Genomic DNA, 13,996 nt, shown 5'->3' with positions numbered 1-13,996 from the left:
TATACATACATTTTAATTTATTCTAGTATTATCTATGTTATTTTTCAGTGATTTTTTCCACTCAGCTGTCATCTGTTTCTGCAACTTTACAAAAAATAGGACAAAAAAACGAGCATGCAGTTTTCACATGGCTTCATGTGTTTTATAAAAGGACAGGTCTACTGAACACAGAGAGCCAAAGCTGGTCAATAAAACTCATAGTACAGCATGTCAAAAAAAGTCATAAAAAACGTAATATACCATGTCAAAAAAAGTTATAAAAAAGTAATATTATAGTATATCAAAAAAAGTAGTATGTCGCAAAAAGTCAGAGTATAGCATGTCAAAAAAGTCATTAAAAGTCATATTATATTATGTATAAAAAACCTAGTATGTTTAAAAAAGTCACAAAAAATTCATGTATGTCGAACAAATTAGGAAAAAGTCATAGTATAGCATATGAAAAAAGTCAAAATTCATTATACAGTATCTAGAAAAAAGTCATCATTTTTTATAATAAAGCCATAATATAGTATGTCAGAAAAATGTATTAAAGTCAGTGTATCATGTTGAAAGTCATAAAAATTCATAGTATAGTATGTTAAAAGAAGTCAGAAAAAGTCAAAGAGTAATATGTCGAAAAAACTCATAGGTTAGTCTGTCAAATATTCATAAAACGTCATAGCATTGTATGTCAAAAAAATGTATTGTATGATATGTCAAAAAAAAGTCATAAAACAGCCACAGTATAGTATTTCGGAAAAAGACATCTATGTCATCACACATATTTGGCCTGAGAAAGAACCTTAGAAAAAATAAATAAAAATACCAATACAAATAAGCTGAAGAGCATTAATGTAGACAACATAGTTTTGGAAAGATAAATAAAGCTATGAAATGTGTGATAACCCGGTTTACTGAACATTCCTGGGAAGTTAGGTAAACGTTGTCCTGCAAACTATCAGCTATTTCATGCAACAGACAACACAATCTCGTTGATCACTCATAGACATTATATTCAAGCAGATACAATACATCTTCTATTTAATAACTGTTTGGTAGCCTCTGTGGAATTGAATATTTGCCCAGAAATAGCGGTAAATAAGCGTTTCATACCTACAGAAAATAACAGGTAGCAGACACCACAGAACCCAACAGCCTTGTCGTCACACTCATTTTGGACTTGGAAAGAACCTCCACTGGAAAACCTGTGGTAGGAAAACATAAATAGATGTGAAGATCTGTACAAACAAAAATAAGCTGTAGAGCATTTATGTAAACAATATAGTTTTGTAAAGAAAAATAAAGATATGAACTCTACGGAAACGATGAAAGAATCCGGTTCGGTGAATGTTCCTGGGCAGTTAGGAAAACAACTGTCAGCTGTTTGATGCAACCTTGGTAAATACTCATAGACATCAAATGGACCCAACGCTTTTCCTGAATACATATGTTATTCGATATTTGTTTAAAGACAATTTGTCTGTGGACAAAGTCAGAAATAGTGGTAAATAAACATGTGGTACATGCAGAAAATAACAGCTTCAAAATAACATTTGAAGCTGTATTCAAAAGCTTTTATAGGAGCTTCTAGTGTAAGAACAACGAGCTTTGGTGCAGCCCTACGTGACTATCACTGAGCTGTTGTTTCAGAACCATGGACAGCGCGGTGTGCCGTTCTAGAGGATGTGTCTCGGCTGTCCAGTAATGAGTAACGCAGCAGAGAAGAGAGAGAAAAGAGTTTTTCGGAAGAGCTGTACAACAAAGAATCTGTAGAGCATCAATGTAGTTTTGTAAAATGATACAATGATCTGATAAAGCAGATGTGTAACTTTCCTAACATCGAAGATGAAGTTTTCTCATATTTATTACAATGCTTGGCCTACAATACCTCGGGATATTTCTTGTCTAATAAAGGATTATTATGCAGGCTACAGGCTGTCTAATGACAATAGCGAACTGGATATGGTTAATATTTGGAATAAACACTAAATCTCCATAAATAGTTAGTGAGCGTTCTGCTTTTCCACTCTGCAAGGTGCGTGCAGAAGTCACAATTCTTCTTCAAGTCCAATGGAGTTAACTTTGTCAGTTGCTATTAGAACACGCGTATAAAACGCTGAAATCTTTCACAAACCCTCAAATATTCGTATCATGTCAGAAAAGCGTATGTATTCTAACCATGGGCTGACAGACACCTAGACTGCCTTGGAGAGCCCGATGGATATTATCGATCCCCCGCAAAGATGGGGAAGAGGTGCTGCCACCAGGATATGGACAAACTATCATCAGTATGATACTATTTGTAGAATAAAATCCAGTGGAGGCTGAGGATAGTTTCTCAAGGAATATGATAGTGTGATTAAAACATTTCAAATAACTTAAGAGTGTTGTAATGTCCAAAAGTCAACATTTATCGCAAAAAAAACCCTTTTCTCTCCTAATTGCTGCACACAGAAGAGAGGCATGCAATATAATCATTAGAACAACTTTGTAATGACAGATGAATCCCTATATATATGACACAATGTAAAAAAAAGTCATAAAAAAGTATAGGATGTCGAAAAAAGTCTTAAAAACGTCATAAACCAAAAAAATCAATAAAAAGTCGTAAAAGAGTAGTATATGTTGAAAAAAATTATAGTGTGTTGAAAAAAATCGTGACAAAGTCATCTATAGTATGTCAAAATAAGTTATAAAAACATCATATTATAGTATGTTGGAAAAAAATCATATAAAATTCCTTGAATGGTTTGTTGAAAAAAGTCATTAATAAGTCATAGTATAGTAAGTTGAAAAAAGTCAAGGTGTATTCTGTCAAAACCCATGGTATAGTGTCTTCAACAAAACAAGTCATCAACCAGCCAAAGTGTAGATGATTACAAAAGTCATAGAATCAAAAAAGAGTGGATACCCAAAACTTGCAGTTTTATACATGTAGTTTTATTTATTTTTCATTATTTGCTATTTTAAGACCGTGTGCGTTCAGAGGATGTATTGCTTTCCTACGCATATTGACAAACAGGGCGTTTTCTGAGCAATTTCCAGAACAGAAACGCAAAAATCTCCAAACAAGCATGGCTTTGTCTATGGTGTTCCTCAAGGTCAAGGTAATGTGGTATTTTGGAGCAATCTTTGATCATTTTTTTTATCAATTCTCGAGTTGTATATATATATATATTTCTGCCTCAAGTGTTACATATCCATTTTAACTTGAAGTACCACCTCACCAGGACAACTTTTTTTTTAACCCTTTGATTCTCTTTGTCCATCTACAGCTTCCTGTTCTCACAGCAGCCTTAAACAGAGCCGTGTAGAGGCCCATGGCCAATGTCAAAGGAGAGCTGGCACCAGGAGTCGCACAAGATGGCCTTGCTGGGAGACGAGCATGTTTCACAAACAGGCCGAGCAATTATATCCTGAATAATTACGCGCTGAAGGGGAGACACGATTCGCCCCACTGATCAGCAAAGTTCATGTGAAGTTATAATTAAACAATAACTCGTTTACAAATGAACGCACACGCGCATTTGTGTACTTAAGTGTGCAAAGTGTAATTAGCTGCGATGCATCTGAGTGAGATTGAAGAACAACAATGTCAAATGGTGGAATTATGTTCTGCTCATGAGCTTGTATCACTGTTATCTGTGTGCTGGGGGGAGGATGAGCAGGGGTGTGTGTGTGTGTGTGTGTGTGTGTGTGTGCGATACAGAAGGCTGATTCATCTTCACGCAATTCAGAGATGGACATGATGTTTGACAGGGAAACTTTGTACAAAGGCATTAGATTAAGATCTCTGGGGGGTAAATAAAGTTAGCCACAGAAACGTTCATTTTTCAAATTAATTTATTACAAATTAAAATTACCCGAGGAAGTCAAATTGAAACACTATGTTGTTTCACACAATGTTAAATGACACTATGTGATGCGAGTTTGACTACGTATTAATGTTGTTCCATCAGACACAATCACTTCTCTCTCTCTCTTTTTTTTTTTTTTTTTTGATCGCGACAGGCCTCAATGTGCTGAGTCAGCATCTAACCGTGTCTCGACACCAGAAATAATACCGTATGTCCCACTTCATTACCTGTTGCCAGAGGCGCCGGCACGCCTCTGTCACTGAAAAACAAACGCTGTCGATCAATAGTTTAGAAGTAGAACAGGTTCGCTGACAGAGGAGGCCTTCTTTAACGTTGGCAGAAGAGAGGGAAAGAGAACACGGTCATCCAGATAAACTGACAAAAAAATGGGAGTAAAGGACACTTCAAACAGATTGAGCCGATACCCTGCGTGATGTTGCCAGCTTGCCTGAACAGGCTTTTCAGGCTGACGTGCCCATTCACATTCAGCCTTTGATTTTCTCAGGGGCACTTTGCAACAACAAACACAAATCTGCAAGGCTCATGTCGAGTTCAGTAACAGGTCTGTGAAACCAGCGCATGGGTTCTCGTGGCTAACTTGCTACAGATACATTTTCACTGTTGAGTCTTGGGCTGCAGCTAATGATTGTTTTTGTTAATTGAATAATCCTTCAATTATTGTTTTGCTATGAATTGTTCAGTGTATTAAAATGTCAGGTGTTACTAATTCCATTAACGATGGCTCCGTTCTTTTCAAAGTGTCTCCGTGAGCCCGCGGCAGTGTGACGGTGAGCCAGCATGCACAACACCAGGACCCTGAAACTGAGGCATCTAAATGCAATCCAGACATCACTCATTGTATTATTTACACCCGTGTTTTTCCTACTGACATGTCAAAAAAGTGGGGGGAAAAAAAACGCTTTTTGCTTGTTTTGTCTGACCACTGGTCCAAAAAAATCCAGAGATATTCAATGTAAAATAATGTCGAAATGACAAAAAATCCTCAGATTTAAGAAGCTGGCCCTGGAATGATTTTTGTTGAGATGACTTATATGACCAGTGTGCAGGATCCGGTCCAGTTTAACGATAAAGAATGATGTAAATGAATACCCATCAAAAGTGTGCTGACTTGTAAAAACATGCTCTACCAATGAGTAAATATTGCTTCCCAAAACTGCCCAAGAGTTTTCTAATCATGAACTGTTGTCGGTCCGATAAAGTTAATGTTATTCCTCAACAATGAATGTATTGAAATTATTACATAAGTATGTTTTTCTGACATTTCCTACATGTTTTTGGTGCAACTCCTGCCCAAAGTCTGTAAAATGTACGCTATTTTAATATATCCTACTACACTGACTAGTCTTGTAATGAGGGCCTCTACTATCTTTCTCACATTCATTATGTCATGACAAAATGCTTTTACATCTCCATTAGACAACCACACTTCACCTTTAGGCTATATCTCACCTTTATGCCATAACTTCATGATTTGGCAAAGATTTGATGATGTTGATATTTTTGACCCCCAACCCTCACAGACAATAAAATGACATAACGGCTTGGACTCACCCTCGGGTCATGCTATTGTCGCTAGATGGCGCTAGAACACCGATGAATCTGTTTCTCCACAGCTCAGCACCACGACAGTGGAGTGTTTTGTTTTTTTCCCTTCCCTGGGAGCCTAATGGGAAATTTCAAGTCACCTAAATAAAAAGGAAGGTGTAATTAACGCGACGCGCTATTAATTGCATCTGCTAGAGAGCGGATGAAGGGCACGAGGGCGCACTTTTTTTTGATTGCTGAGCTCCACAAAAAGTCGACTTCAGAGATCAGACACATGGGCTTTATTTCCGGGTGTCGTTTCGTGCCACGCATCCTAATGGCAGGTCAAACGGCGAGCGGTGATGATGCGGAGAGTGCGGCGTCTTTTTATTTGATCTCATACACTGTTTTGTAGTCTGTAACACATGCTGTGTTCCAGAGGGATATATCCACTGTGTTTATAATCCCGCGTGGAAGTCAACGAACCATAGTGTCGTTGATTAAAAATACAAAAAGTCCAATAAGGTCAGTAAAAATCCACTTTTGGATAAGAAACCATTGAGTCTTGCCCTGTGTATTATGAGAATATTACGGTTTTTATACTAGGGAAAGACGCTACTTTTATGTCATTGTTTTATACAGAAATAAAAATAAGTATATAAGCCTAACATATGAAACTGCAGACTTGTTTGGACACTATAGTAAATAGTTATTGCAATACCCAGGGAAAAAAAGGGCGGCCTACATTTTAGTTTGTTTGTTTATGGTCATTTTAATCGGTCACCGCCATCAATAACCGATCGGATATTGATTCCCGGTCAATCCTGCTCGTTTGCTGAGGTCCACCTCACTCTCACTTTATCCCCACAGGCTCCTCTGTTTACACGCTGCACTGCTGCAGTCAGGACGGGCAGTTCGTGGAGTGAAATGGAGAAGAACCCAATTGTAATTCGCATTATTATGACGACCACAGAGGGCAAACACATTTGACATTTTGTTTGTAGTGAAGCAGGAAGTGGCAGCTCTGCATTCTGTCCGTCAGCTCCAAAACAAAATGAACCAGAAGAGATGCTCATACTAATATCGCACCACAGGTTCCTATGGGAATATTATCGCGAAATGACATTCCATAGTGAATATGAAAATACCATCAGGGTCACCACTGTCAATATCACTGTCACTATAAGTCTCATTTAGAGTGGATTGGTTCTGGTAAGATTTTTTTTATCTGTTGATCTTGAACTTTCTGTTTTGGACAACATGTTATCCATACGTTTTGGAATAAAAACAGGAAATCTCACAATGTATGATGCTGTTTAAAGTCTGGTTGTTCTGGTAACCTTCAGTTTAAAGGGCTCAACCTCATCAACCCAAGTGAAACCAAAAATAGCCAAAAACATGCAATTCTTTGTCTAGTGTTATAATAAAATAAACATCTTTGACCAAGAGCAGAGGAATGATGATGCATAACACAGCTTTGTGATTAAGGATGAATTGTATGATAGGCTGCATTTTACATCTAATTTGTCTGACATCTTATGTGAGATGATATCTAGATTGTTCTTTTTTTTTTTTTTTTAGTCCACAATACTGTGAGTGTGACTGTGAACAGAGAAAGTGAAACCTCTGGCTCCAAATACAATTGCAGTGAAATTTCCACGTTGGACCCCTTTCAATCCTCCCAAGGACCACTATTGGTCCTCCGACCCCACTTTGGGAACCCCTAATTTAACCCTAGATGGAAGCTGAGGTTTTCCCAGCCAAAGCCAGTCCATTTAAAAGCAGCCTGGGGCAGAAACAACACATCATCGGCTCACAATCTTCCATTCATCAACCCTGATTTTCTCTCAACCATTAATTCCACCCAACCGAATGAGCTCAAAGCAAGAAGCCCATTTTCTTTTCTTTTTTTAAAGCACAGATGCCAGAGCAGATAGTGGACTCACGGCAGCAGCGTTCTCTTTTGCTGAATTGAAAGAAAGAAAAAAATACATTTAGCCTCGACGTTGGAAAAAAGCTGTTTAATATCAACCCCATTATTTAAAAATGTGCAAGTCCGTTGTTCGTGTGTCAAGTGATGAAACACCTACAGGCGTTTATCACCTCTGCTGTATCTACCCCAAGTTCATCCAGTGAATATGACATAGCCTATATATCCCCCCCCTAAAAACAAACGACTGGTTTAACAAGCAATTAAACAAAACAACAAAAAAAAACAGCGTCGGATTGCTACAGGTCTACATCCCACAACTTGGATTTCCAGTGAATTATGAGATGGATCCATTCATTAAAGCTACTGAGGAGATATTTCAATGCCATAAACATTTCTGCTTGTTGTTTTCTGCGGGAGAAAAATAAATCAGGAGGGGGGAAAAAGAAGCTGTTTCCACATGAGATGAGAGAAAAAAAACAAAGTCCCTGGATATCTGTTTTTGCATAAAACGAAAAGCAAGCTACGGAGAACAGATGTATATACATTTAGCTGTGACGGTTTTAGGCTGTGGCAATCCCGCTGAAAAAAAAAAAAGAAAATTAAAAATATGTCTCTCTTCTTCCCTACGAAACAAAAGCCTTCTCGGTGACATTTCATATATATCTCACATTTTGTGTCAACTATAAAAGCCATTGTATAATAAATTACAATCTCATTAACAGTGCTAAAAAAAAATCAAATAAAATGTCTAAGAGCAATTTCCCTCATGTAATAAAGCAACATAGACGAAGAGGAACAAAATGGCTGAAATGAAATGCATGGCAACGACCTCACAAACAAATTAAAATAACACCCTGTGAATAATAATAATAATAATAATAATAATAATAATAATAATAATAATAATAATACTATTTTGATCATATGCTGCAATTTTTTGGAAATGTCTCTAAAATGTGTTCTGGGAAGAAATACATAAAGGCCTTATTATCTTTCTTTTCAAACACTAATCAAGATGCGTATCTCCGTTTGTATCCTGTCTGATTCATTGTGGACAATCCTCTACAACAGTGTTATCGATTCATCTGAATTCAGTCCTCAAAGCACTATACTTTGATTGGGAACACAACGTATTTCAAAGCGGACTTCAAATGGCAAAATAGAGCTCCTCCGACAATTTAAAGAAATTAAATTGATTTCACATTAATAAAAAAAAAATCAAAAAAATCTTTAGACTGAAAATAATATGAAACATAAAAAAAAATATGAAACCGTAAAAGAGCATAATTTCGGCAACAGAATGAACGTTAAATAGCACACAAATACAAGGCAGTAGGTAGGCTATATGAATGAGACTGGATTTTAAAAACTCAACCTGTTTGTTTTTGAAAACATCAATCCAAAAAGTGCCCCAGTGAAGAAAGAAACAGGGATGAAGCCATGACTTTTAAAGTTATACAATATTTACAAAAGTGGATATCCAAATGTTCTGTGAGAGTTGGTGACGTATATTTTGTGTAGATATCGCTCTATCTATAGCCCATCCTATTGTAGAAAAGTGCCAGATAATCCAATCGATCGCCACGGAGCCCTTCCTGAAGCTTGGCGACTCTCTGAGGGGGAAGAAATATCATTTAACGCTTGTTTTGTGGAAAAATATAATGGACTTTTTGTTTATACTGCTCTCTGACTTATGATGGAGGTCATACAGTTTTTTTTTTTTTTTTAACCACATCACTGCACTCACTGCCAATTATTGAAGAGTTTAGCCGGTGAGCTGCACAAATGTAATAATAATAATTAAAAAAAAAAATTATAATATAATAGTAATAATCTATGTTCATAACTAAATCCTGAACTCTGTTCTCAAAGCATAAATAAGAGCTGAATGGCCAGCAGTCTCCCAGCAGTGTTTTCACTGCGAAGCGGCTCTGTGCTGCCTGGCTGACAGATGGGACTCAGGCGATGCTCACCCTCAGCTGGACTCCACTGGACTGGGGCTGCAGCCTTTACTGGCCTCCAGTTTACTCCATTAACGCAGCTCCTTTGACCCCCCCCCCTCCCCCCTCCCCCACCCACCCACCCACCCACCCACCCATCACTGCTGGACGCACAATTTAGAGCTACAAAACTAAACGCCTTTGTATTTTCTTTCCCTTTAACGCACAGGGAAAATGTGTCTTGTGATTTGATATAAAAGTGGCGAATGGAAACCATTCAGCTATGCTTTTAGTCTAAAACAGGTATCCCTCCTCCCCTCCCTCTTCTTTTTTTTCCCGTCAAGTATAATTTCAATACACAATAGGGGCTACACCTTGAAACTGCGTCGGCTGGAGTCACAGTGCTGGGCATGTATCCTCGGAGAACACAACACAGGCTTATGTTCCTTTAGCTCTGGGAGGGGGAAAAAAATGTCCTGTCCTCCCCTCACTCATTTTCCATTTCTCAGATATTCACTGCAGATGTTGTGTAAGTACTCACTGCAATCTAGTATACATAAAACACCCACTATAGCGCTTCATAGTTCAGTGATTTATATATAACCTTGGGGATAAATAAAAAGGATAAACATGTCCTGGAGGAGCGGTCCAGCAGAGTTCATTGGACCGGGGTCTGGACCCCGTGGTGCGGCGGCGTGTCCCCGTACACATCCTCGCTCCCGGGCAGAGCTCCTCCGGGAGGGGTCATGCGTTTCTCCTTCTGTCTCCTGTTACAAAACCAAACCCTCACCACTTCTTTCTCCAGGTGCAGACTGTCCGCAAGGCCGATTATTTCCGACGCTGCCGGTTTAGGGGACTTCAAAAAATGGCTCTCCAAAGCTCCCTTTACGCTAACCTCGATTGAAGTCCGTTTTTTCCTTTTCCTCCCCTGCGCCGCGATTTTGTCCAGGCTGGTCGGGCTGCCCGAGGTGGAGTCCGCCTCCTCCAACCACTTGTTCAACAGAGGCTTCAGCTTACACATGTTTTTGAAGCTGAGCTGCAGGGCCTCAAACCTGCATATGGTGGTTTGGGAAAACACATTTCCGTACAGGGTCCCCAGGGCGAGTCCCACGTCCGCCTGCGTGAAGCCCAGCTTGATCCTCCGCTGTTTGAACTGCTTGGCGAACTGCTCCAGGTCGTCCGAGGTCGGCGTATCCTCGTCCGAGTGGTCGTGGTGGCTCTGCGGTCGGTGCTGGTGCTGATGCTGGGACGGAGGGTGGCCGTGTTCGCTGAGGTGCGGGCTGTGGTGGTCGTCATGACTGTCTCTTAGGTTGTGGTGGTGCATCCCCTGCCCGCTGCCCGGGATCAGCCCGTTTACGCCGAAGCCCGGCTGGGAGTAAATAAGGCTTTGGCCGTTCGTCGTGGCCATGCTCGGTATGTGAGCCGCGGTGGTGGTCCTCCACGCCCGGCCGTCGTGGTGGTTCCCGTGCGTCTGGTGCACCAGGTGGGGCGGCCGCGACTGGTGCTGCAGGTTGTTGCTGGAGTTGTGCATCTCGTCCCGGGCGCCCTGCACCGCGGGTTTGATGTCCTGCTCCGCGCCGAGCGGGCTGGAGGACCACGGGGCTCCCTCTCCGTGGGACAGCGCCGTGATCCACTGGTGTGCGTGGCTGAGCGTGTGGCTGTTGCTCTGCAGCGGGTAGTCGCTCTGCAACAGGCTCTGCGCGTCCCGGTACGCCGTGGCTTGCTGCATGTTGCCGGGCTCCGAGTGCACGATGGATGCGCTGGAGGTGAGGATGTTGTAGTGGTTAGACGCTGCGGTCGCCATGACTCTCGGAGCCGGACTGGTCGCTCTTATTGAAGGAACCTCGCATTTGACAGATCCTCTCCTGCCCACAGGCGGCTCTCAGGCGCTCTGCCAAGTGGACGCCGAGGCGCACCTGGACTCCGCCACGCCCCCGCTGCTCATTGGACGTCAAAGGATGATGGACGTGGTTACCAGGGGCAACGACGCGGCGATTGGCTGCGGGGAAGTCTCAACAAACACTACTCTCTTTGTTGAGAGAGGTGCGAGTTGAGGCTCCCGTGGAAGCGGAGAGCCGGAGTGCAGCATGGGGAGACGGAGCACCGGGATCAGCAGTGCAACTGTAAGATACAGTTGATTTACTTTGATAATCATGTTCTATCAAGACTCAGGCTGAGGGTAGCCTAGATCCAGGAGACCAGGGTTTCCCCTATTGGGAAGATTAATACAAAAGCTCTGTAGTGTATAGGATATGCAATTGTTTATTGAGGCAGACTTTAGATTAATTGTTAATTGTAATTTCTGCGCACATTTATGATATTAAATGTTAAGGAAACGTGTGCGTACAACTCCTAATTTGATTAGGTGACGTTAACCTTTTAATTTCAGCAAAGAGTGTTGGATTTCAAATGACATGCATAGCTATATTATCTGCATATCCATAGACAAGGCCTGTCTGTAAAATGCTGTTTAATGTTTTTAGGAGTGCTGCAGCGTTGCAACATTTCTGCAAGACGTTGTGGGTGAATGCATATTAATAGGTTTGTGTTATTTGTGCAGCGTTGTGTGTGTGTGTGTGTGTGTGTGTGTGTGTGTGTGTGTGTGTGTGTGTGTGTGTGAAATAATATACTGAATATTGATCTTCAAGCATTAGTGTTAAGTTAAGATAACATAGTTTAAATATTGACTTTTTAAAGTCATGTACTCCTGCAACAAACAGAATAGAAATCTGATTTACTCAATCCGGGGTTTAAGACAACATGCATGCTGACATAACGGCAGATAAAACGCATAATGTCCTAAATACAGAGCACTGTTTTGAGATGGTGCGTCATAGGAGAAATACATCTAGAATACAAGTAGTTTGATTTCTAAATCTAGATATCTGGCGAAGGAAAAAAAAGATCAGACACATTTCAGTCAAATCGATTTTATTAGACATTATTTTTTGTAAAAAAAAAAAAAACTTGAATAAATTGTGAGTGAAATGGACACCGTTGGACGTCATTTAGTGACCAATAGTCTTTCATGTAAAAGTTTTACAGCAGTTTTAATTGAGGTGTGTGTCATTTAAAACAACTACTTAGAATGCATCAAGTCCAACATGTTCCTGCTACCTAGTTTTTGAAACAATTGCTTATCAAAGTTATTAATAACAGAATTCTACCATTTTAATAACCTTCATAAGTGTTTGTAATAGTGCAAGTTAGTAAAAAAAAAAAATTCAATTAAGTCTCGTAAATGTAGATATCTTTCATATGTTTCGAAGTGGGAACTTTTAACAGCCCATAAAGTAAACAAATCCACTGTTGTGCCCTACCAGGCTGTAAAGTGAATTAACAAGTCTGCACTGGGAGGAGTGGCTTCACACAGATAAAGTAGGGTCCCTGGAGGAACTATATATAGCTTGAGTGACATAAAATATATATATATTTTAAAACATTGAAATACGCCATTTATGTGGTTTCCAAAATGTTCCTTTTACAATGTAGTTTGAAGCATTGCATGTGCTCCTAAATGGGTGTTTACAGCACTGTTAAGGATCTATGTGGGATCATTCAGGCTGGGCTGGGTCATTAAAACCCTTTAGGTTTCTTTACATCCCCAAAAGAGATTTTGAAGTTATTTTCAGGTCTTATATACATCTTTTTTTTCCCCCGAGTTAATTGTGTGTGGAAAGCTCCTCTGGCTGCTCATCATCCAGTAAAGTGAGAAAACACACAAGTGGAGAGGAGGATTAATACTCCATACTCGGGCCTCCATGTCCAGGGCAGGGAGGGCAGGTTTCCATCCCATCCCAGCTGCCGTCCCCCCGGTGTCAGCTTCAGGGACCAGGACTTTGTCCAGAGAGGGGACATTCCTGGCCGACCGCTGCTGGTTGCCATAGGGAGAGGTAAATGAAACAACAGCAGTAGAGTCGCTGCTGCCCCCCCCTCCTCCCCTGTTCCTGGACTATCTAAAGGCCTCTATTTAGAGAGGCTCTCTGCTGCGGGGACAAAGCCTTGGCAGGGATAAAGGAGGGAGGGGTAAAGAGCACAGGGCCCTGAGAGGGAGAAAGGCCTAGAAGAACTGAAAAAGATGAGAGAGATTATGTCTGTCCTCAAAGCTGCTCCTCACACTGCAGTGAGATAAAGCAAACTGTGTGAACAAAAAAAAAAAAAAAAATACAAACAAAACTTCAAAAATGCTGCTTGGCAGAAGTATATGCTTCAACTTGCTAACTTCTGAAGCGGCCCCTTAATTCTGAATACTAGAAGGCGTTAATACTTCCTACTGTATAGATGCAATTAAACAGCACTTTTTGTCGGTCTGTGGCCTATAACAATTAAATCCACCAGAAATAAAGTAATACATACTGGCCACAAATTAAACCTATAAATCAATGGAGACAGTTCTTCAATATCCACAATTTATAACTTCTAAACTATGCAAATGACTAAAGCTGTAATTAAACATTTTATCTAATAATTTGGACCTATAGCAGTAAAATTAAATGGCAATAAAAAAGCAATTATCAAAGAAATATTTTCACAAAAAATAATCAAACTGTGCAGTAAAAGCAGAGTCTACATACTGAGTTCGCTCACTCACAAATCATTCTTAGCGATGTTAATGTATACGAAAAGTTCACACAAGGACACACGTCATGTGCATAGACTGAGGTCCGTGAACAATACAGGGGCAAGTAACAAAGGGCAAGTGCTAATTACAAAATGCTCCAGATGCCATGCTTTCTATG

At 40.3% G+C, this 13,996-nt stretch overlaps 1 protein-coding gene across 1 annotated transcript; it reads right to left on the bottom strand.

Moving 5' to 3' along the window:
• Positions 1 to 9,426: 9,426 nt before the first annotated feature.
• Positions 9,427 to 11,127, bottom strand: pou3f2b (POU class 3 homeobox 2b). Its single transcript, XM_068730052.1, has one exon. The coding sequence runs from the start codon at positions 11,059 to 11,061 to the stop codon at positions 9,916 to 9,918; it is 1,146 nt and encodes a 381-aa protein (XP_068586153.1). The 5' UTR covers positions 11,062 to 11,127; the 3' UTR covers positions 9,427 to 9,915.
• Between the last annotated feature and the right edge of the window lie 2,869 nt (positions 11,128 to 13,996).

The sequence above is a fragment of the Cebidichthys violaceus genome, unplaced genomic scaffold (genome assembly GCF_023349555.1).
Source record: "Cebidichthys violaceus isolate CVI_PGR_0920_01 unplaced genomic scaffold, fCebVio1.0.p SCAF_49, whole genome shotgun sequence".
In the NCBI taxonomy this organism is placed as follows: Eukaryota; Metazoa; Chordata; class Actinopteri; order Perciformes; family Stichaeidae; genus Cebidichthys; species Cebidichthys violaceus.
Note: the sequence above shows the minus strand (reverse complement) of the source record. Positions and strands in the feature narration are given on the sequence as shown.

Coding starts and splice junctions, on each gene's coding strand:
- pou3f2b (XM_068730052.1), bottom strand. CDS start 11,061: ATGGCGACCGCAGCGTCTAACCACTACAACATCCTCACCTCCAGCGCA.